At 43.2% G+C, this 24,521-nt stretch overlaps 1 protein-coding gene across 1 annotated transcript; it reads right to left on the reverse strand.

Moving 5' to 3' along the window:
* Positions 1 to 3,036: 3,036 nt before the first annotated feature.
* On the reverse strand, positions 3,037 to 16,007 carry LOC110070552 (zinc finger protein RFP). Its single transcript, XM_078388615.1, has 7 exons — positions 15,313 to 16,007; positions 11,696 to 11,791; positions 9,392 to 9,622; positions 8,705 to 8,727; positions 6,589 to 6,707; positions 5,066 to 5,098; positions 3,037 to 4,517 (listed from the first exon to the last, which is right to left on the reverse strand). The coding sequence occupies exons 1-7, from the start codon at positions 15,727 to 15,729 to the stop codon at positions 4,510 to 4,512; spliced, it is 927 nt and encodes a 308-aa protein (XP_078244741.1). The 5' UTR covers positions 15,730 to 16,007; the 3' UTR covers positions 3,037 to 4,509.
* Positions 16,008 to 24,521: the final 8,514 nt, after the last annotated feature.

Genomic DNA, 24,521 nt, shown 5'->3' on the forward strand with positions numbered 1-24,521 from the left:
ATATTTAAATCCTGATTTAAAGGAGGAACTGTATATGGCACAGGCACCTTTGAAGGCTCAAAGCCAGGAATGGTTTATAGACTGAACAAGGCCATTTACAGGTTACAACAATCAGCTAGGCACTGGAACCAATGTTTACAATCAGTGTTAGAAAAACTGAATTATACAAACAGTCTGGCTGATCCATGTCTGTATACAAAGGGGTATGGAAATGAGCTAAATATCCTATTGGTCTGTGTTGACGGCATAGGTTTTATAATGAAGGATCAGAGCCAAATAGACTTGTTTGAGAAGCAATTGAAAAAAGAATGTAAATTGAAAAACTTAGGCCCAATACAAAATTATTTAGGGGTGCAAATACAGAAACAAAACAAAGGTTTTGTATTAAGCCAAAATATGAAAATAGAACAAATGTTGGAAAAGTACAACATACAAGAGAGCAAAAGTGTTCAGACCCCTATGGTTGTGGATTTTCAAAAGTCTGAAACAGAAAGCAAAGACTTTGAAAATCAGGAAATTTATTAGTCTGCGATTGGCAGCCTAATGTACTTAACAAACTGGACTAGGCCAGATATTGCGGCAGCAGTAAATATATTGAGTAGACATCAGTCTAAGCCCATGGTAAAGCACTGGCAAGGAGTGAAAAGAGTATTCAAGTACTTGAAGGGAACAAGTGACAGGTGTCTAGTCATAAAACCTTCAAAAGAATTAAAATCGATGTAGACAGTGATTGGGCAAATGAAACTGATAGAAAATCGATGTCTGGATTCACAGTGTTATTTGCAAATGTGTTGGTAGGGTGGAAATCTAGAAAACAAAGTTCCATTGCTACTTCAACAGCTGGGGCTGAGTTTGCTGCTTTGTCAGAGTTGTGCTCAGAAATAATATGGTATAGACAAATGATCAAAGATCTAAGGGTTGAAGCATGTAATGCAATAAAAGTGTTTAGGATAACACTACTTGCATCCACATGGCAGTGACGGAAAAGATGAGAAACAGAACTAAACATGTAGACATCAAATACCATAATGTCAGAGAAGCAATAAAAGAAAAACTGAGAGTTACAGTACTGTGAAACAGAAACGTTGCTGACATGACGAAACTCTTAAATGCACAAAGACATAAAGAGATAACCAAGGAAATGGGAATGGGTTCTGCTCAGGCGTAAATTAGGAGGGGTGTCAAAGTATAAAATTTACAGGCCTGAACAGAACAAATGTATTAATGAGCAGCCATGATGTTCAGGTGTGTCAAAATGCTGAGTCACAGTGACTGGCTCAAAGATGATGCAACATCTGTGCTGATTGGATACAGCCAGATGCATAAGTGTATATATGTGGACTGTATAGAGAAGATGTATTCCTGCTCTTCTGATGAATTCATGGTGTCATGCTGTCGCTCTGTATATTTGTAAATATCCTGTAAATACACATCTGGTGCTGGAAGAAGCTGATCATGTCTGAGTGAGCCATTTTTTCTACCAGGACCTTAAAGTTATTCTGCTAAATGTCCGTGTGTTCACGCACTAACAATGGTGAGGGGGCCTTTTCCATCCACATGAAAGAAGGGGAGGAGGGTCTCCCCAGAGGAGGCTCCAGAGAAGGTGTAGAGATGGGATCCCGTGTCGGCATCATAAAAAGCCACCCGAAGCCCTTCATAGTTCAGGGACACCCAGATCCTCTTCAACTTCTCTCTCAAAGGAAGACAAGCCGCCTAGAGTGGTCTGGTAGTCCAGATAGGTGGGGTATCAATCAATCAATCAATCAATCAATCAATCAATCAATCAATCAATCAATCAATCAAATAAGTAAGTAAGTAAGTAAGTAAGTAAGTAAGTAAGTAAGTAAGTAAGTAAGTAAGTAAGTAAGTAAGTAAGTAAGTAAGTAAGTAAGTAAGTAAGTAAGTAAGTAAGTAAGTTTCAACAGAAAGGTCAGAGACCCTGTAGCCACCTCCCCAGCTCCTGAAAGCCCAGATCCCTTCTTCAATTTTACACTCAAGAGGGGCTTTCCTCTGTACAGACTTCCTGGCCACCCCCACAGACCAATCGTCCTCACTTCCTACAGTGACTTCCCAGAAATGTCTGCCTGTGGTGAATCCCTCATGTCCCAACACAAAAAGTTTACTGTTGAATCTCTCAGAATTGTCGGGTAAATAAATTTCCCCATCCTTTTTTTTGTGTGTGTGTCCAGCCTGTTGTGGGTGAGCCACTGTTTGGGGAGGTGAGAGAGTGGCCCTGCCTGTGAGTCGTGGGCTGGTTGGGGGGCGGGGCGGGGCAAACTTGAGCACTTGCTCACACGCATGCGCAAAGAGGCAGTGCTCACTCACAGAAGGGCACATTCATGTGCATGCATGAAGGGGAGGGGAGGGCTCACGGGTGAGCGGAGCACGCTAAAGCACATGCACAAAGGGGCAGAGAACGTTCACGTGCATGCGTGAAGGGGTAGTGTGCTCATGGAGGGGCACGCTAGTGTGGGGCGCCTGTGCATACGTGTGGCGGGTCATGCGTGCAGGTGATGTGGGTGGGAGGGAGTGCATCCAGGGGAGCAGGCGATCTGCCTAATGGCTGGGTCCTGCCACAGGGATGCCAGCTTTAGGTCTTTAGATGTGAAAACTAGAACTTTGAATTGTGCTCAGAAAGAGATTGGCAGACAGTAGAACCAATGTAATGCGGGGTTGTGTGACCCCTATAGCCAGGCCCATGTAGCACTCTGGCCGCCATGTTTTGGACCCACTGAAATTTCCAAACACTTTCCAGAGGCAGCTCCATATCCAGATGGGAAACGTGAAGGTTTACTCGAGAGGTCTTCTCGCCACTCAATCACACAGCCTTTCTCTGCCTGGACAGGTCATGTCCAGGAAGGTCAGCGTGCTGGTGATTGGAAAAGGCCTCCCATGGCCTGCTCTCCCACAGCACATTCCGAGTGACTTCCTTTTTTGGTGATTCAGGGAAAACACATATATGCAGGTTGTGACTCTGCATTGCAGACCAACCCTGCCTAAAACTCAAAAGGATCCAAAAAAAACTCTTAACCTATCTGAGCATCCAAGATGGCTGGTTTAATGCCTCACATACATTTTTATAGCTTTATTTAAAAACCAGAAGTAGCAAAGGATAACAGCTTGACAAAAGATTAACTGATTCCAGCAGCTTTATACAAAAAAGCATAATCAGGTAGCATAAATGGAATTACAGAGCCAAAGGCCTGGTAGGGCTTTCTCACAAGAAAACAATGAAATGCTCATCAATGGCTGCGTATACTTACCCACATGTGCCAAGTTCTCCCAAGCATAGAATGCAAAGCATAGTGTGGACAGCTGAAACAATCTTTCTAAGATGATGATGATTTATAATTAATTACCTTCCACCTTATATCCCCTCATCTCCTCATCAAGGGTCTTGAGAGCTCCTCAAATCCCCCGGTGTCTTTTAATTGGCCCTCGACGTACCAGCCAAGTTCTCTTCATGAGCTGCTCTGATGACTCAGCTTCCAAGTGCAAGGAATTCTCAACTAGACTCCTTTCCCTCAACCCTGTACCAAGGTCATAATGATTGTCGCATTATCTCAAGAAGCTCTGCCTTTCTTACACCGTTCTCAAAATGTTTCAGCATGGTGGCTTCAGCATACATGCTTTACAGATTTTAAAGATTTGATGTTAACTCCATAAGCCCTGATCCCTTCACAGGATGCAAAAAAGGCATGTGTCACTGGGTCCAATTAATATTCTTTATCCTTGATCCTTTGGATACAGAAGTATAATCCATTCTTGAGAGTGATTTCTGTACTGGCGAGCAGTAGGAAAACTTTCTTTCATTACCCTTTAATTCTCTCCACACATCCTTCAGATCTGTTTTATGAATTAAGCTATTGGAACATTTCTCTTTCTTACTTCTTTATCTGCTTTTGATCTATCTATACTGATTAAGCTATTCAATATTATGTCCATTGCCAAAGTAAAAGTCCACTGCCACTATAACATAACCTTTCCTAATTTTATGTAATCTAAGTTCCATGTCGCTACCCTTAATAGTTTAATACTGGATTTCCTAGTCCCTATTTGCATGTGCACAATAAAGAAAGGAAAGTGACAAGATCTGCCCCCTCCACCACACTGAAATTCCCTCCCCCCCCGCTTCCTTCCACAATCTTTTGGATGGACGGACATTGAACCGCGGTGGGTTGGTGGGGTGGGCGAAACAGGTTGAGAAGGAATGTTCTGCCTTTTCTGCTGACCAAGAGCACCTCTGTCTTGTCTGGATTAAGTTTCAGTTTATTCGCCCGCATCCAGTCCATGAGGAACACCAGACACTGATCTACAACCTACATTTCTCACCTGGAGAGACTACAATCTTTGAGGTACCACTACTTTTTTGATCGTTTTGTTTTCTTTTGTTGCTTTTGTAGAAGCCTTAACTGGGCCTCTGAATCTTTGCAGTTTATCTATTTTGCTTGTCTTGGCCTGTTCCGGAATGTCCGATCATTGGAAAAGAACCCAAGCAAGGCTTCTTTGTCAATATCCTGAAGTGACATAAGAAGAGAGTCACAATTCTAGCAAATTATACACTCAGCTCCCTGGTCTAGGTATGTGTTCTAGGTATATATCTTAGGTATAGGCATCTATACCAACTTGCAATATACCTAACTTAGTGTTGTTTTTAAAGGGACGTGGCGCTGCTGCGGGTTAAACCGCAGAAGCCTCTCTGCGGAAGACCAGCAGTCGTAAGATCGATTCCATGCGACGGAGTGAGCTTCTGTTGCTTGTCCCAGCTCCTGCCTACCTAGCAGTTAGAAAGCATGTAAAAATGCGAGTACTATAGATAAACAGGTACCACCTCTGTGGGAAGGAATGGCGTTCCATGTCTAGTCATGCTGGCCACGTGACCACGGAAACTGTCTATGGACAAATGCTGGCTCTATGGCTTGAAAACGGGGATGAGCATCGTGCCCTAGAGTCGGACACAACTGGACTAAATGTCAAGGGGAACCTTTACCTAAGGAACATTCACTGGCCTAGTACGTATGTTCCCCTTCCCTTTCATAGATGTAGGGAGGCATGAGAAACATACCTTTCTTTAGTCCGGATCGAGATAACACAGCATCTGTGAAAGCAAAAAAGATGTACAAATCAAGCAGCAGAACCTCTTATACACAGACGTATCCTCCCACAAACATATCTGGTCTGTATTTATTTCCATTAATATTTAGAAATTTTATTGGGTTCCCGTTCTTCTGAATGAGGCCAGAGGCTTCATAGCATCTGCAGATAAAGTTGAGGAAAGAGGACAACTATGCTCCGTCCTCCTGCTGATTAAAAGAACAGATGAGTCCCTCACATTAGTTTTGAGGACCATTTGATGACCCATGTCTAGCCAATTTAGTAGCTTGAGAAGTTTCTCCTAGTGCCATTGTTTCACCCACCTTGAAAATAAAACACCACTCAATTTTGTCAGAGGCACTGTAGCTTCGTCAAAGCATTGGGGTTTGAATTGTTATGTAAGAAATGATGTACAAGATCACGCTGTGGAAATTCTCCCAATCAGGTTCGCCATCTACCCACCCCCCTAAAAAGCCAAAGTGTTCGTCTCCAATGAATTTATTAGTTAAGAGCCAGCAGGATGACGGGCCCACAGGAATCTGGGTAATCCAGATCTTGTCTTTTTTATGAATGCAGAACAACTCCTGCCATACGGTGAAAGCCAGGGATGGATCCCCTTTAAGGAGTTGAATAGGAGGAAGACTAATAGCCGCAGCTGACTTTTGAATGGCCTAAGTAACAATCAAGTCTCAAAGTGTTGTCTATTTTCCTATAAGTGAGACAATTCATATGGTGATCTTAAAAATGCTATGAGGAAGAGATCAAATACTCTTCCAATTGAAAGAAAAGCTGATGAGAATACATTGCTTGGCATTTGTTGATTCCAGAAAAGGGACCCATTGGTTCTTAATTCATTCAGGAGGGTGATGTCAGTCTCCAAGGTGTTGAAAACAGAAGACGCCAGGAACCTTTTGAAGGAGTTTCTTAAACTGGGCAGATGAGCACTTGGTTTGAAGGAGGGAAACTGATCACGTGCAGGAGGAAGATTTCCGCCCCTTCCCCCCATGACCACACTGTGTCAGCTTCCTTTCTCATGGAGAACAACATACGCCTCCCACTCTACCTCACAGTCTCCCAGAATAAAAAGCAAAGCAAAAAGCAACGCATGCTGCTTATATACCGCCCCATAGCGCTTCAAGCACTCTCTGGGCGGTTTACAATTTAATTACGCAGGCTACACATTGCCCCCCCCCCCCCCAGCGAGCTGGGTACTCATTTTACCGACCTCGGAAGGATAGAAGGCTGAGTCAACCTTGAGCCGGCTACCTGAGATTTGAACCCCAGGTCGTGAGCACAGTTTTAGCTGCAGTACAGCGGTTTAACCACTGCGCCATGAGGTCTGGTCCTTTCAGGAGGAAAGGAAAGAGGAGCTGGGCTATCTGGGAAGAGCTTTCTCTGTTGTGGCTGCCATCCGTCATGGAACAAAACAAAAACCTCACTCTTCTCTTGTTCCCTCTTGGACCAGGGTCTGTCTTTGCAGGCGCTCTGCTTTACCTCTGAACTGCTTTGTCTTCTCAGCTAGAAACCGATTCCTATCTCGGATAAAAACGATCTCCAAGCACAGGTCATGAAGGAAAGCCACAGGATTCTGAAAGGGCTCCTTGTTCTTAGGACTGTTGGTAGAGGGGAGAAAATGTTACTTCAAATCTACCTAACCCTACCCAGAATTTCCTGGAAAACAAAGGGGACTGAGTGGAAAGCTGCAGAAAACCTAAAAGAAATAGAGACAAACAGTGGTCCATGGACTGCATGTGGACCCCAGAGGCATTTTGCAGTCTCTCAGATTTGAAAATACGAAAAAATTATTTGTTTTTCTTCCTTCCTCCTCCAAAAAGTGGTCAAGGTTTGTAGCTTTAACTCTGAGGGATTTGTGGTGGACCCTAGACCTTCCATCCCTCTCCTTTCCCCCAAGGAATGAAGTCACTGCAAACCAGCAGCATGCACTTTCTCTTTCCATTTTTAAAATGGCTTCTGAAGAGGTAGAGGTGGTAGCAGTTGGTTCAAGGATTTAGTTCTTTATTTCTTTACTTATTTATTATTGGATTTTAACCCGCCCTTCTAGACAAGTCTACTCCGATTTGCTGGGCAAGGTGGAGCACTGGACATCTCTGCTGAATCCACTGTATTTTAAAGAGGAGAGAGATCCCGGCGGATGGCCTCCACTTTAGATTTTAAAAATGCTGCAAATTGGTCAGGTGAGATACTAGTGGGAGGTCCATCACCATCCTAGACCAATTCCGGATAGATCGCAAACATTACGGAAAAGTTTCGCCTGCTGATTTGAAGCTTCACTTACCCGCTCAGCGAAGTGTGATCGTATAGCAGCTTTTACCTTGGCAAGGTAATGGTTAGTCGCAATCCTGACAGCTTTCTTATTATAATCTGTCGGTCCCTTTGTCTCCCCGGATCAAACCCTTAGAGGCCAAGAGACCTCATTCTGCCTCACAACCAAAGGCAGGAATAACAGGAATCCCAGGAAACTGAGTTTCCATAGCTATCACTGTGAAATCAAGATGATATCAAGAGAGGATGGCTTCCAGCAATTAAAACTTCCTCCTTCCATCCCACAGCTTTTCCAACCCACTTTGGGAGCTGCAGGAGAGGAGAAAGGTGTCTTTAATTACTATGAATAGTTGTTGCCGAATGGTGTTATCAGCAGGAAGTGCCTTTTTTGTAACTATAGACAGAGAGGAGATATGACCTACAGCTCCTGCTCCCAAACATTTTTACACTACCTAGAAAAGTTTAGGGCTTCATCATCGACTCCAAACTTTCTGTGTTTCCATGAAGCTTTTGTTTGTAATATTCTTGCTGTATTCTTATTATTTTCTTTGTCCAGTACCATGCAGAAAGAGCTTATGAAATATGTTACTGTTTTTCCTGTGTTCTATTCAGCCGCTTCCAACTTACGGCAACCCTTAGAATTAGTGACCCTCAGATGCTCAAAAACAAACATGTACTGAGATATTCACAAATTCCCTAAATAAGTGTAATTTTAAAAAACAGTTACAGTGGTGCCTCGCATAGCGATCGCTCCGTTGAGCGATAAATTTGCATAGCGAGGGGGTCCTGGCCATCGCTGGAGCATTCGCTCAGCGATGGCCCCTATGGCGTTTTTTCGCTGTGCGACGATCGCTAAGTGATTCGCTTAGCGATTTTCGCACAACGAAGCGGGGGAGAACAGCTGATCGGCGGTTCCAAAATGGCCGCCACAACTTTTCCCGCCGCTCCCTCGCTTACCGAGGGCCCAAAAATGGCCGCGCCTATGGGGGAATTCGCATAACGGTAAGTTTAGGGCCCATTTAATGCGTTCCAATGGGTTTTTGCTTTCCGTTGAGCGATGTTTCCCATAGCAAGGGTTAATCCGGAACGGATTAACCTAGCTATGCGAGGCACCACTGTATAGCAGAAGGAGTTGGAAAAACAAAGAAGGCAAGAAGGAGCCATGGATGGACGAAGGAGGTGCTCCTGAGCATACCCTTTGTTGTTACGTCTCCCAACAGTTGAGAGCCAACATCATCTCTCCAGGAGAGTTCGGGACCATTTTCCTTCCATAAAGGCCCCTCCCAGGATTATCAAGGCCTGATGAAAAAAGAGAAGCTCCACTCACCTTTTCAAGAGGTTTCCGACATCCTAGAGAGGGAAAAAAGAGAAAGAAGAGAGAGATCAGTGCTTCTACCTTGTCAGCCTGTGGGGAGGCACCCACAGACCCTCCTTATTTTCCACTCAAAGCCCACCCCATTCCAGAGGAGATATCCATAATCTCCTACAAGAAGGGTTTGAAAAACCTTTGCCTGCCTCTGAACTGCCACAAGGGAGTAAGAGGTAGTTGAAGGATCAGGGTTAAGGTGGCAGATATTTTATCTCTTCTCTTATAGGGCAAAATATTCTTGGAAGGTAGCAGAACCATTTAAATGGGGTGTGTCTGTGTCTCCTTGTGTGTATCTTTGTGTGTTTGTCATCCATGTGAAGCGTTCCAGCTCTGAAGCAATGGATGAGAGCAGCTCTGGTGACCAGTTTCCCAGAGATGTGAACCTGCTCTTTTTGGGAGGCTCGGAAGAAGAGGCAGGAATGATGCATGGCTTGGAATCAAAGCATTGACAGAGTAGTGAAAATTGCAGGTGTTCCCATCAATATTTAGTCCACACTCAAGTAAAAACACTGACCTGATTGTCTCGATTCTTCTGTATGTACTGATTGATGTACTGATTCTCTCTACATGTAGGTGGGGCCACAAAAGTTTTGCAGAGCCAGCTTTCCCCTGAAGAGCAGCCTGGCTTCCTTCTGCCAGTCTTACCTGCAGGATTTCCTCTGGGGGCTGCTGACGCTTCTTCTCCATCTCCCGGATGAGACCTGCAAGAGAGGAGAGCTCCTCGGAGAGCCTGGCCAGGTACTCGTCCCTTTCCCTTGCAATCTCCTTCTCCCCCTCTTCCAGATGGGCCAACTGAAGCTTCTCTTGTTCATTCAAAAAGGAGTGAAGTTCTCTGAACAGTTCCTTTCTCTTTTCCATCTCAGCCTTTCTCTCTTTCTGCAGTAGGAGAGTCAGAAAGGAGGGGGAGGGAATTAGGCAGATGGCAGGGCCTGTGAAGGGTGGTCTCTCAAGGTCAGAGTCCAAAGGTGATAACAGGGTTGGGACTTGTGCCCCTCCCATGTCCTTCTCCTGCTCCTCCCTGAACCTCTCCATACATATTCAGCGTATAAATCATAGCACGTGGCCCCAGGAATCAATCATAGCCCTTTTGTTCCTGGACCTCCAGCCCCCATTACAAAAGTTACATTTTTATATATGGAAATATTCCATTGTACTGGTTCTTTATTTCAGCATTGGGGGTGCTGTGATTCTGCCATGTTTTGAGGGCTTAGAACTTGCATCCTCAATCTTCTACAAAAATGTTTTCCCACTATGATGCAAGTGAGCTGTAATAGCTGAAAAGATTTAGGAAATATATTTCATGTTTGGTTGCAGGAATGGATGCAGCCCTCAAAGTCCAGAGCAGCAATGTATTGTTTGGAATTTGCCCATCCCCTCATCTAAAAGGATCCACTTTTCAAATGTCCTTCCATTAATTCTTTACTAATGATCTATCCCCCTTCTTCGATGCACACCATAACATGGAGAGGCTCTGAGAGAAGCCGAAAGCAATGCCCTCCAGCTGGACCCCATGACAAGTGTGGACTCTTAGCAGATGAAAGACTTAAGCTATGGCCCCAAGATTACGATAGATTCATACCTGGAGTAACAAATGCATTAGCAGAAGAGAATGGAGAATTTATTTTCTTCTGGGTACCTTTTTACAAAAACTTTAGATGGAGGTGGACTATCCTTTCATGGAGTTCTTTAGACAAGAGGATGGATGGCCATCAACCAGGGATGCTTTAGGGATTGATGCCTTGATTTTGGTGGGGGTTGAATGCAGTGACCAACACTACAAGGATAATTACCAGTAGAGGTCGGTGAAGGCAACAATCTGTTTATCGCAAATATCTGCTTCAAACAACTGAACAGATGCCAATATAGGTTAATCAAACAGACAATGTTATTGGAAGCAGGTCTGCCAAAAGAATTCCAAGAGTAAATTCCAAGAGTGCAGCACTGATTGCGTACTCTTAATTTCAGATACCAGTATTTTTTAAAATTTCTGACACATTTCTAAAGCCCACAAAAAGAACACGTTTGCATTAATAAAGTCGGGTGACCATGAACCAGAAGAACTATGGATTGAGATGTTATTAGGGAAGGATTCTTCTGCCACCGGGTGTGATGTGGTTACTGGCTGGTGTCAAACACGTGACTGGAAAGATATTTCAAAAGGTGACAAGCCTGGGTTGGGTTGAGGTCACAATGTGCCAGGAAGGAGGATTGGCTCATGGCTCTGGATTCTGATCATGTTATATTTGCATTTTCCACATCCTGATTTAAAACACTGATGTGGGGAAAATGTATGCTTTTACAATGTATGTATCTGTGGTAGTAGCAGACATTGTGCTAAGCGCGCAAATCACGTACACAGCGTACTAGCTTCCAGTAAAGGATGATTCATTAACCTGCTTTTGTATCTAGGATAATTACCTGTCTCTGGGTAAATTGTATTAACTTACTTGTGTATTTAAGGTGTTATCTGTCTCTGTTTACCCTGCTCGTGTATTCAGGAATGTTTACCCTGCTTGTGTATTTAGGGTTTACCTGCCTCTGTTTACCGGCCCCTCTGTTTACCCTATTTGTGTATTCAGGATATTACCTGCCTGTGTTTAGAATGGTACTTGATTAACTTGTGCAAAGGTAGGAGAAAACAATACAAGGGGGGCGCGGCGAAGGATCGGGAGGAATTCCCACTGAACAGCTTTGCACAGCATGCTGTTTTGTTCATCCAGATCCCGTCCTGAAACCACCACTCGAGTGCTTCGCCTTTTTCTTTCTCCTTGCTGGTCAAGAGGGGAAAAAGGCTTCATTTGCAGATCCCTACAACTAGGCTTCATCTGCAGATCCCTAAAGGCTTCATCTGCAGATCCCGACAATAGGCTTCATCTGCAGATCCCTACAACAAGGCTTCATCTGCAGATCCCGACACACTGATCCCTTTTTAGGAACACCGATACTCACAAATAATCCTTGGCTTTCTTCTTCAGTTTTTGCTTTATGTGTTAAAATTTTGGCTCCCTCCACCTCCAGAAGCTTCAGGCGGCTGGAGATGAGATCCTGAAAGGGAAAAAAAGAAGTCCATTTTTAATTTAGAGGCAAAGGAGAACTGAAGAACGTGCTTCATCCCAATCACGGAGGGACGGGCTCCTTTTTACATGGGAGACCCCACCGTACCCTCCACATTGGTTGAGGGATTTCTCTATGTGTCCTTAAAAAAAGGCTGTCTGAAGCTGCTCGTCCTGTTTCTAAGGAAAGTTGCATTGTCCTAGGAATGTGAGATTATTACATCTTTCTCACACACAGGCACAGACACTTACCCTGACTCCCATCCAGGGCTGAATTTAGACCCTGCCCCCCAATGCACTTCAAGTTCGGGAGCTCCCTTGGGAACTAAAATAAAGCAAAAAGTAAGAGCAAAATGCGCGGCTTATATACCATCCCATAGCATTTCAAGCACCCTCTGGGCGGTTTACATGTTAATTATGCAGGCTACACATTGCTCTCCCAGTGAGCTGGATACTCATTTTACTGACCTCGGAAAGATGGAAGGCAGAGTCAACCTTGAGTCGGCTACCTGGGATTGAGCCTCATGTCGTGAGCATAGTTTTGGCTACAATATATTAGTTTAACCACTACGAGACTCTTACACAGTAAATCACCAAATTTACAAACAATACAAATCAAAGTCCATTTTTACATGTCATTGGAGCTTATATGTCCATTATTGTTGTTGTTGTTTACTTGTTAAGTTGTGTCCAACTCTTTGTGACCCCATAGACCAGAGCACGCCAGGCCCTCCTCTCTTCCACTGCCTCTCGGAGTTGTGTCAATTTCATGTTGGTTGCTTCGCAGACACTGTCCCACCATCTCGTCCTTTGTTGTCCCCTTCTCTTCTTGCCTTCACACTTTCTCAACATCAGCGTCTTTTCCAGGGAGTCTTCTCTTCTCATCAGATGGCCAAAGTATTGGAGCCGCAGCTTCAGGATCTGTCCTTCCAGTGAACGCTCAGGATTGATTTCCTTCAGAATGGATAGGTTTGTTCTCCTAGCAGACCAGGGGACTCTCAAGAGCCTCCTCCAGCATCACAATTCAAAAGCATCAATTCTTCGGCGGTCGGCCTACCTTACGGTCCAGCTCTCACTTCCATATATCATGACTGGAAAAAGTAGATGTTTTTCTGGAACTCTCTGGCTTTCTCCATAATCCAGCACATATTGGATACTGCTGAAGCCTACCTTGTAGGATTTTGAGCATAACCTTGCTAGTGTGTGAAATGAGTGCAATTGTACAGTAGTTGGCACTGCCCTTCTTTGGGACTGGGATGTACACTGATCTCTTCCAATCCTCTGGCCACTGCTGAGTCTTCCAGACTTGCTGGCATATTGAGTATAGCACCTTGACAGCATCATTTTTTAAAGATTTTAAATTTTTTTGCTAGAATGCCATCATCTCCACTGACCTTGTTGTTAGCCATGCTTTCTAAGGCCCACTTGACTTCACTCTCCAGGATGTCTGGCTCAAGGTCAGCAACCACACTATCTGGCTTGTCCAGGACATCCAGATCTTTCTGGTTTAATTCCTCTGTGTATTCTTGCCACCTCTTCTTTATGTCTTCTGCTTCTGTAAGGTCCCTACTATTTTTGTCGTTTATCATGTCCACCTTTGCACAAAATGTTCCTTTAATATTTCCAATTTTCTTGAACAGATCTCTGGTTTTTTCTTTTCTATTATTTTCTTCTATATTTTTGCATTATTCATTTGAGAAGACCCTCTTGTCTCTACTTGCCATTCTTTGGAAGTCTGCATTCAATTTCCTGTAACTTTCCTTATCTCCCTTGCATTTTGTTTCCCTTCTCTCTCTGCTATTTGTAAGGCCTCGTTGAACAGCCACTTTGCTTTCTTGCATTTCCTTTTCTTTGGGATGCTTTTTGTTGCTGCCTCCTGTACAATGTTACGAGCCTCTATCCAAAGTTCTTCAGGCACTCTGTCCACCAAATCGAGTTCCTTAAATCTGTTCTTCACTTCCACTGTTTATTCATAAGGGATTTGGTTTAGATTATACCTGACTAACCCAGTGGTTTTTCCTACTTTCTTCAGTTTATGCTTGAGTAGTATTGCTATAAGAAGCTGATGATCAGAGCCACAATCAGCTCCAGGTCTTGTTTTTGCTCACTGTATAGAACATCTCCATCTTGGGCTGCAGAGAATATAATCAATCTGACTTTGGTACTGCCCATCTAGTGATGTCCATGTGTAGAGTCGCCTTTTCTGTTGTTGGAAAAGAGTGTTTGTGATGACCAGCTTGTTCTCTTGACAAAAACTCTATTAGCCTTTGCCCTGCTTCATTTTGAACTCCAAGGCCAAATTTACCTGTTGTTCCTTTAATCTCGAGTCCCTACTTTATAATTCCAATCCTCTATAATGAGAACATCTTTCTTTGGTGTCAGTTCTAGAAGGTGTTGAAAGTCTTCATAGAATTGGTCAATTTCAGCCTCTTCAGCATCAGTATTTGGTGCATAAACTTGGATTACTGTCATGTTGAAAGGTCTGCCTTGGATTTGTATTGAAATCATTCTATCATTTTTGAGATTGTATCCCAGCTCAGCTTTTCCCACTCTTTTGTTGACTATGAGGGCTAATCCATTTCTTCTACGGGATTCTTGCCCACAATAGTAGATATGATAATCGTCTGAGTTTAATTCGCCCATTCCAGTTCATTTTAGTTCATTGATGCCCAGGATGTCAATATTTATTCTTGCCATCTCCTGTTTGACCACATTCAGCATACCAAGCTTCATAGATATTACATTCCAGGTTCCTATGCAGAAATTTTCTTTGCAGCATCGGACTTTCCTTTCACTTCCAGGCGCGTCCACAGCTGAGCGTCCTTTTGGCTTTGGCCCAACCACTTCATTTGTTCTGGAGCTACTTGTACTTGTCCTCCGCTGATTCTCGGTAGCATGTTGGACCCTTTCCGATCTGAGGGGCTCATCTTCCAGCGTCATATCTTTTAGCCTTTTGTTTCTGTTCATGGGGTTTTCTTGGGAAAGATACTCGTGTGGCTTGCCAGTTCCTGCTCCTATTTTACTTAATGGTTAGTTCAGGAACTTTTACAGATGATTGCATACAAAGCATGGTTTCACAAGATAAGTTTTTTATAACTGAAACTATTTTTAATATATATATAGACATCCAGCCTTCTGGCAGCTCCCCCCAGCAAGGCAGTTTCCCCCTTTGCCCCATTATTAATCCAAGACTGCCCCCAACATCCACTCATAAGGAAAATCTTGGTCTGGAAATCATGTCTTGCTGGGATCTGGAAATCTGTTCGAAGAGAGAATCATCAGAAAAAGTTTTCAGGCAGGATAGACAACTATTTCACCCCCTGGTCCAAATTTCCTCCTCCTTACCAGGGATGTCTATGAGGGAGAGGGGAAGACAATAAAGGGTACATGTCACATTCCCCAAATCCGGGCATTTCTTTAAATATATGCACATAAAAACCACTGTCAACAATCCAGAGGCATCACAAACAGGATCCCCATCCCCCTCAATGATTTTACAACCACTCTTGGTACCTTGTAGTCCTGGACAGCTTCTTCCAGGGGAACCACCTTGTGATCTCGGTGCTCCTTCGACTTGTCACACACCACACAGATGGGGGCTTCATCATCCTTGCAGAAGAGCTTCAGGGGCTCCTGGTGTTTGTCACAGGCTCTCCCATTTCCCGTGGCTCTCATTTCCTCTTCAAGACGGAGCTTCTTGGTTAATTCTACAAAGTTTCCCAGCTGCCGATTGGAGACGAGGCTCCTCCGGACATTTGATCTGCATTGAGGGCAGGATGCCTCTCCCCCCTCCGACCCCTCCCAGCTCTGGGTTAGGCAGGCTCGGCAGAAGTTGTGCCCACATTCAATGGTGACCGGATCCTCGAAATAGTCCAGACAGATGGAGCAAGCGGCTTCCTCGCACAGATCCTGAAGGGTAGCAGACGCCATTTCTTGTCCCACCAGGAAGTTAACTGCTCAGTTTCACTTTTCCCGCTTCCAGAAAGTGGGTGTTTTCCTTCCCTTGAATCTCTCAGGACGGAATGGTCAGCATGTGAAGAAGAGGGAAGTAGGTGGAGCAACACACACACACACACACACACAAACACACACACACACACACACACACACACACACACTGTGTTTCAGCATGTGAAGAAGAGGGAAGTAGGTGGAGCAACACACACACACACACACACACACACACTGTGTTTCAGCATGTGAAGAAGAGGGAAGTAGGTGGAGCAACACACACACACACACACACACACACAGACTGTGTTTGTAAAGGGAAAGAAAGGGAATGAATTAAAAGGAAGGAAATGTGGTGCGGGAGGAGAGTTTGGTAGAGATCCCGGAGTGACAGAAAATGTACACGGTGGGTGTTGAAATTCTGGCTGTTCTACTCTGGGCACCTTCTGAGAAGGCAAGAAAGAACCTCTGGAAAAGACAATAAGGCGGGGAAAAGTGGAAGGCAGAAGGAAAAGCAGGAAGAACAAACAGGAGGTGGGAAAATTCCCTAAAGGTACCACAGGATTGGGTCTGTGGGAGCTGAGCAGGGCTGTTGAGGACAGGACATTTGGGAAATCGCTCCTTCAGAGGGTTGCCATTAAGTCATGGCTGACAAAACAAAACAGCATAAATGATCTGAGGATAACTCGGTAGTTTATCTATCTGGTTGCGGAGGCAGAGGCTGGCAGTTGGATTCCCTACTGTGCCCCCACTGCAAAGTAGAGCCAGCCCATGTGGCCTTGGGCAAGCTGCGCAATTCCAGGATGCCCCCCAAAAGAAGGGAATGGCAAACCACTTATCCTGTTTTCCCCAAAATAAGCCCTAACATGAAAATAAGCCCTGGTATGATTTTTCAGGATGCTCGTAATCTAAGCCCTACCCCCAAAATAAGCTCCAGTTAAGTGAAACCCCGCCGTCCACCCTTGTGCAGCAACCAGAAGAAGAAGATATGACTGTATTTGAATAAATGTAGAGGGTTGTACATGAAAAAAAAATCCCCTGAAAATAAGCCCTAATGCGTTTTTTGGAGCAGAAATTAATATAAGACCTTGCCTTATTTTCCAGGAAACACGGTATCAGTACAGTAGGACCACCGGTATCAATTCCAAGCCCCTCCCAACAGATGCTGGAAAATGTGAAACACTATTTTAATAGTGAATGCTTTACATAGCGTGGTCTCTGGTTCCCTCTAGTGACAAGCTCTGGGAATCTTGTAGTATTCTCATAGGCTTTCATGGCCAGTTGTTGTAGGTTTTTTGGGATGTTTGGCTGTCTTCTGGAGGTTTTTCTTCCTAATGTTCTGCCAGTTTCTGTGTCTGGCATCTTCAGAGGGCAGGAGTTAGAAGTCAGAATTTGTTACGTTCTCGCCTGTCCCTTGATTGTTTCACCAATCTCACACAAGCGACGTGTTGTGCCCCTTCCACCAGCTGATTATGTCAACATCATTTATTATTAATAACAGAAGTCCAGGTAATGTGCAATTTTCAAAAGAACCAAATAGAAATAGTTTATTTTAACACGAAATGAAAGTTCAGTCAGTATTGTTAGGGTCCTCCTCAGCCAGACCCCTCACCGGAGTGAGAAAATACCAACACATTTCTCCAACGCTGGCCGCATTGCATTGGCTGCCCATTTGTTTCCGTGTCAACTTCAAAGTTTTAATGCTTACTTACAAGGCCCTAAACGGTTTAGGAACCTCGATATTTGACGGAACGCCTGCTTCCACCAAGGTCTACCCGGATCACCCGCGTAAGTCAGGAGGTGAGGCTGAGGAGCCTGACGCCGAGAGAGGCCCAGAAGGAGAAGACACAAAACCGGGCCTTCTCGGTGGTGGCTCCTCGCCTCTGGAACAATCTTCCTCCGGAGATTCGCGCGGCCCCTAGTTAGGAATGCCGAAAGAGCAAAAGAGAAGCACACTGTCTAAGGAAGATAAAAGAAAGAAGTGATGGAAACAGTATACTAAAGACAGAAGAGATAAAAAGAGGACAGAGTCCTTTGAAGAAAAATCCTATGATGAAAAACCTACAGTCCTAGAAAGTAAATTGAAAGTTGTTCTGAAAGAATTGAGAAGAAATAAAGCAGCAACAGTAGATAGGATACTGATAGAGATATTTCAAACCACAGAGACTGAATCAGTCAAAATCCTAACAAGAATATGCCAACAAATATGATAAAACAAAACAACATACATTTCTGGACACGTGCAGAGTGCATATATGTTGGTGAGTGCCAACTGCTGAAATCCGCATTAGGAACTGGTGCTTGAACTATGTCAAGTCCAGGGGCTCTGACCCCACAATGCAATGCACCCCCAGCAGAGCCCTGGCTGAGGAGAAAGGAGGGAAAAGTTGGGGGTTTCTCTACGTTCCATCTCCCCAACCCTCACCCCAATTTTTTCCTTCCCATCAGTGCATCTGCCATGTGCTTATGCCTCCACTGCTACCCTCCATTGCTGCTTCCTTCCTTGCTAGTAAAGTAGGCACACTTACACGTGAGTAAACAAAGACCTGTGTGGAATAAACATCTTCAGAGTGAACAGAAAGATCACTCAATTGAGAGATAAAATAGATCACACTGATAAGGACCTTTAAGCGACCAGACCAGACCGCTCCAAATTCCCTAGTCTAAACCCAAATTGCTGTCCGTCTGGACCGGCCAAGGGTTGCTTTAATTTGAGATTTCCTGCTTTCAGCAGGTGGGAGCACTTGACGACCCTTGGGAGTCAATGCCAGCTTCACACTTCTACGACTGTAAAGGAAAGGGAGGATGTGGGGGCAGGACATAAATGCTCTTGGATGTATCAAGCTCAGATTTCACAGACTGAGCCTCCATTTCTTGTGCAAATGAAGGAAGCACCTTATCTTCACACACACACCCGGCACTGAACACTCCCCGCCTTTCCTCAGTTCTTTTTTTTGGGGGGGGGGTGCAGTTCAGTGACTTCCTAGGCCTTGCCCAACATTCCTGCCCTGATGCCCCTCAACAACATCACTGTTGGTATTCAGCTGTGAGAGGCTCTTCCCTCTAGTGAGCTCCGATACAATATTTCTGGGACTGAGAGAAAGTGGGGGAAGGAGGTGACTTCAGAAACAGTTAAAGCCATTTTCCTGGTTTAGCCTTGGAAGTCAAAATAACAAGCAGTTCTGGGCACATGCAGAGTGCATATATGTTGGTGAGTGCCAACTGCGGAATTCCACAAGAGGAGCTGGCGCTTGCTCCGTCTCCTTGGGATTGAATATCCAGGAGTCCCCCCCCCACTCACCAGTTCCCCTCTCCTCTCTGCCTCCCACCCCCTTTCCCATTCCCAGGAGCTTGTTGTTCTTCCAGCTGGAAGAAGAGTCCCACTCCCAGTGTTTGGTTTTTCTCTTTCTTCTTTGTTCTTTGTGCATCAAAGATATTTTGGGTGTGGATTCAGGAATAGGAGTGAGAGCTGGGGATCCGAAGGTACCAATATGGTGCCCCCAGCCTATTGCTGCCAGCTCCCTTCCTTCCACTGTCCCTGGGCCAGATTGACATATCATCAAGAATGAGCCTCCAGGGCTGCCAGCCTGGGATTTTCGTGGATCCCTTTGATATCAGTTCTCTCCTTCCGTTCTTCTGGGAAACTAAAGTCAAATCAAGCTATTATCATTTATATAAGAAATCAAAATTATATGAAGGATTCACCATCTCGCAAGAACTAGATAAAATCAAACCTTTGTACTCCGAGATCATTTTGGGATGATCCCATCCTATCACTAGAATGCCATCACCTCCACTGGCCTTGTTTTTAGCCATGCTTTCTAAGGCCCACTTGACTTCACACTCCAGGATGTCTGGCTCAAGGTCAGCAGCCATACTATCTGGGTTGTCTGGGTGCTGCATGTGTTGTTCTCAAGCTAACAGCATATGGGCCAACGTTTGACAAATTATCAGCTTGCATACAACATCAAAAAATCACATTGTGCAAAAGCATGCCAAGTCGAGTATCCCTTATCAAAAATACATGTTTTAAAATTTCTATAAATTATCTGGCTTGTTTTACTTTAATATTTGTTTCCATTTAATGGTTATTTTTCAATAAAAAGTGTTTGTATCATTGAAAGTTCTGTTATGCTTTGAAGACAAAAGGTGATGATTAATTCAGACAACTGTATGAGTTGTTTTTTCTAAACTAAAACATCAGTATTCAGATTTAATTGCAGTGTTACACCTACTGTAGGTGTTACCCCATGATACAAACTTTCCAAGGGGGAGGTCTGTGGCGGACAGCCCACACATCACTCCTGTCAGTCATTTTAGAGCTCTAGTGTGGGAGCCTATGACAGGACAGGAGGGGCGGATTCAAGAGAACTGGGGGAGACAGTCAGTTAGGGAGAAGATTGTGAAGTGTTTAGACAAGAGATTGGAAAGTTGGTGACAGGTCTCAAAGTCAACCTAGGGAATTGTTCATTGCAATTCAGTGGATAAGTTGTTACAGGATCAGATTTAGTCAAGCAACATGTAACAAAGGAGCACAGCTGAGTTAATTGAGGCAGCTGTGGGACAACCAATTTGATTGGAGAATCCAAGAATAAAACTAGCCAAGCTAGCAGAGACAAACTGTTGGGTAGTTTGGGTAGTTGGGCTGTTGGATAGTTTGGGTGGTTGTACTGTTGTGTTGCTGGTGATCGTGTTATTGAGAACTGTATTTACTGCATCGCTGGATGAAGACTTGCCATATTGCAAGGAGAAGATCCTGGAGAAGACTATCTCTGTGGTGAGAGGAGAAGACTTCGTGGATGCAGAACTATTTATATTGGTAACAATATTTGGTTACTGAAATTGTAAATTTACCATTGCTAACTGAAGAACTACTGTGAATGACCAGGACTGTATAAGGACCAAGAGAAGCTGTATTTACCTCTGTATATATGGACTTTATTGTAAATAATACTTTCAACACTACAACAGTGTCTGTTTGGTTTCATCTCTGGGCAGTTCACTTCACCATTACGCCCCCTGGCGTAGTCTGGTAACGCAGCACCTCTGTCAATTGGTTATGGGCCCAGACAGCGCACCAGACTGCATCCAGGTATAAATTTAAGAAGTTATTGAAGAAACTGCTGAACAGAGAGAGCCAAGTAGTGTGGGCTACAGTCTGTGGTGAAAATGGCCAACGAAATGTCTATGGCTGGACTGTGCATAAAAAAGTTGAATGGGGAAAATTATGCAACTTGGCAGCAGAAGGTTCAGTTGCTATTGCAAAAGGAAGCATTATGGGACATTGTAGAAAATCCCCCAGCAGTCCTAGATGAAGAAAAAAGAGCACTAAATTTTAAAGCACTGGCTATTATTGGGTTAACTCTAGAAGACCGTCTTCTTATCCACCTGAGAGGCCAAAACTCAGCAAAAAAGGCATGGGAGGATTTAAGGAGACTCTTCGTAAGAGATAACGTTGGAAGCCAGATTCAAATTGCCAGGAAACTTTTTCGAACTAGACTGAAAGCTGGAGGGTGTATGCTTCAACATTTAGAGGCAATGAAGTCAATGTTGATGGACTTACGAGAAAAGAACATCACATTTACAGAAATACAAGAAGCATTTATTATCGTGTCTTCATTAGATGAGTCATATGATCAGCTGGTGACCAATTTAGAAATTCTTCCTCAAGCAGAGCTGACAGTAATTAATATAACGGGCAAACTGTTGGAAGAGGAACAAAAGAGAAAAGATAACAAACAGCTCCGAGACTCCAAACTCACTAATCACCGTGATAAGCTGAAAGAAAGTGAGGAGGAGGGGGACACAGCTGCAAGCATTCATTCTGGAAAACGCTGTTTTTCCTGTGGCTCAAGAAAACATTTGATGAAAGACTGTAAATTTAAGAAAGGAAAAGAAAAACAAACCAGACGCAAGAGAGAAACACTAAACCTGACTGAGGAAATTTATAACTCTGAACAGGGAGAAGAGTGGATTGTCGACTCTGGAGCAACTGCCAGCATGTGTAAGAACAAACAGCTAATATTTAACTACCAACCTGTATCCAACCAACAAGTATGCTTAGCAAATGGTGTTAGTGCTAAGGTACTGGGAAAAGGTAAAGTGAAATTGCCTTATATTGCTAGACCAATAGATGTTTTACATGTTCCAAACTTGAAACATAATTTACTTTCTGTGAGTTCATTAGCAAAGAATGGGTTTGTCAGCACTTTCTATGAGGAGAAATGTATAATAACTAGCAAGAACAATGAAAAATTGAATTGCTATGCTAGAAACAATTTATATAGACTAAACTGTACTAAGGCTAACAATATCTATGAAAACAAATGTATACACAAAGATTGTATTCATTTATGGCATCAAAGGCTAGGACATGCAAACTACAAAACATTGAGAAAAACAATTGAAAACTCAGTAGGAGTTAATTTAAAGCAATGTAATGAATATGTGAATTGTCAAGCTTGCCAATTAGCCAAGAGTAAGAAAGCTCCTATAATGAAACATAGTGATGTACAAGTGAAAAATATATTAGATTTGGTGTCAGTTGATGTAATTGGACCCAAAAGTGCATCATTAGGAGGAGCCAGATACATTCTCTCTATCCAAGACCAAAAGTCCAGGTTTGGATATTGCTACCTCATGAAGGATAAAAGTGCAGTACCTGTAGAGTTTGAAAAATGGCTCAAATTTGTAGAGCGTAAAACAGGGAAAAAGGTTAAAGTGGTACAAACTGACAATGGAACAGAGTTTACCAATGCCAAATTTCAAGCAATATTAAAGAAAAATGGTATTACTCACAGAAGAGCCGCTCCCTATACACCTACTCAGAATGCCTTTATTGAAAGAAGGGGCCAAACTCTGCAGAATATGGCTGAGGCAATGATTAGGGGGAGTAATCTATCAGAGAAATATTGGGGGGAAGCTACACTTTGTGCGAATTTTTATATTAATATCCTTTGGCACAGTGGAATAAACAACATTCCTTACACAGTTTGGACTGGGAGAAAACCAAATTTAAAATTTTTACACGTATTTGGATCTCCTGCATGGGTTCACATCCCAAAAGAAATAAGGAGAAAGGGAGAGAAGAAAGCCAGGTTGATGTATTTCCTTGGATACCAACAAAATAGGAGAGCATTTAGGTTTGGGTTGCCAAATACCAACAAACTTGTAATAAGTAGCAGTGCTTCTTTTAATGAGCACAGTAACTGGGACAAAATATGTAAACCCCCAGAAACAATAATTAAATTGCATGAAAGGAATGAAAGTAGTGAAGATAGTGCAGATGAAAGTGACTCACAAACAGAGCAAGAAATTAAAGGAGAGGTAGAACCTGAGGAAATGCAAACTGATAAAGAAATTCCATCCAACTCAGAAAGGAGGGAAACTCTAGAGGAGGACAGAGAATTACCTAGGAGGTCTAGCAGAGAGAGAAAAACTCCAGACAGGTACAAGCCTGAGACCTATTACTGTCTCAATGTGGCTGAACCAGAGACATATGATGACATATGTAATATGCCTGAGAAAGAACAAATAAAATGGAAAGAGGCAATGGAGAAGGAGTTAAATTCATTAAAACAACTGAAAGTTTATGAGGAGGTGAAACTGCCTGAAAAATCAAAAGTAATTGGTTCCAGATGGGTATTTAAAAGGAAGGTGGATGCCGATGGTAATGTGAGGTATAGAGCAAGGTTAGTGGCAAAAGGATATGCACAAACTTCAAACGACTATGATCAAGTTTTTGCACCGGCTCTAAGACCAGAGACATTGAGATTTGCTTTAACCTATGCAGCCAAGCATAATCTCATGACCAGGCATGTTGATATAGAAACAGCCTATTTATATGCTGACCTGAAACACACGATTTATATGGAAATACCACCAGGAATTGAAGATGAAGGTAAATGCTGGATATTGAAAAAAAGTCTATATGGTCTCAGACAAAGTGGCCATGAATGGAACCAACATTTAACTAAAACTTTAAAAGATAATGGTTTTGTGCAAGGAAAGGCTGACCCTTGTTTATTCATAAATGAGAGAACACAAGCTATAATATTAGTATTTGTGGACGATCTAGCCATATTTACCAAAGATAAGAAAGAGGCTGAAGAAATAATCCAAATGTTAAAGAAACATTACAAATTGAGAGATTTAGGAGAAATAAGTAACTACTTAGGAGTAGAAATAGAAAGAAGTAAGAAAGGATTTAAAATAGCCCAAAAGAGCAAAATATTAAAACTCCTAAAACAGAATAAGATGGAGGATTGTAAAGGTGCAGCAACTCCAATGAACATAGAGTTCGAGAAAGAAGATATTAGTGGCCCAGATTGTGATATTGATGTATATAGATCACTGGTAGGCAGCTTACTATATTTGAGCAGATGGTCAAGGCCAGACATCTCTATAGCTGTAAACCTGCTATCTAGGAATGTGAGCAAGCCGAATGAAAGGCACATGCAATCAGCAAAAAGAGTATTAAGGTATTTAAAGGAGGCACAAAATAAAAAGTTAAATTTAGAACCAGTGGGAGAACTGTATATCACTGCTTATGCCGATGCAAATTATGGGAGTGATTTAACAACCAGAAGATCAACATCAGGCATGACTGTACATTTGGGAGAAAGTTTGATAAGCTGGAAGACAGCTAGACAGAAATTTATATCGTTGTCTTCTGCCGAATCTGAGTATGCAGCATTATCTGAATTGTGTACAGATCTAGTATTCTATAAACAATTGGCACAAGATCTGGGTGTGGATATAAAGTCACAAAT

This window comes from Pogona vitticeps, chromosome 2, assembly GCF_051106095.1.
Source record: "Pogona vitticeps strain Pit_001003342236 chromosome 2, PviZW2.1, whole genome shotgun sequence".
In the NCBI taxonomy this organism is placed as follows: Eukaryota; Metazoa; Chordata; class Lepidosauria; order Squamata; family Agamidae; genus Pogona; species Pogona vitticeps.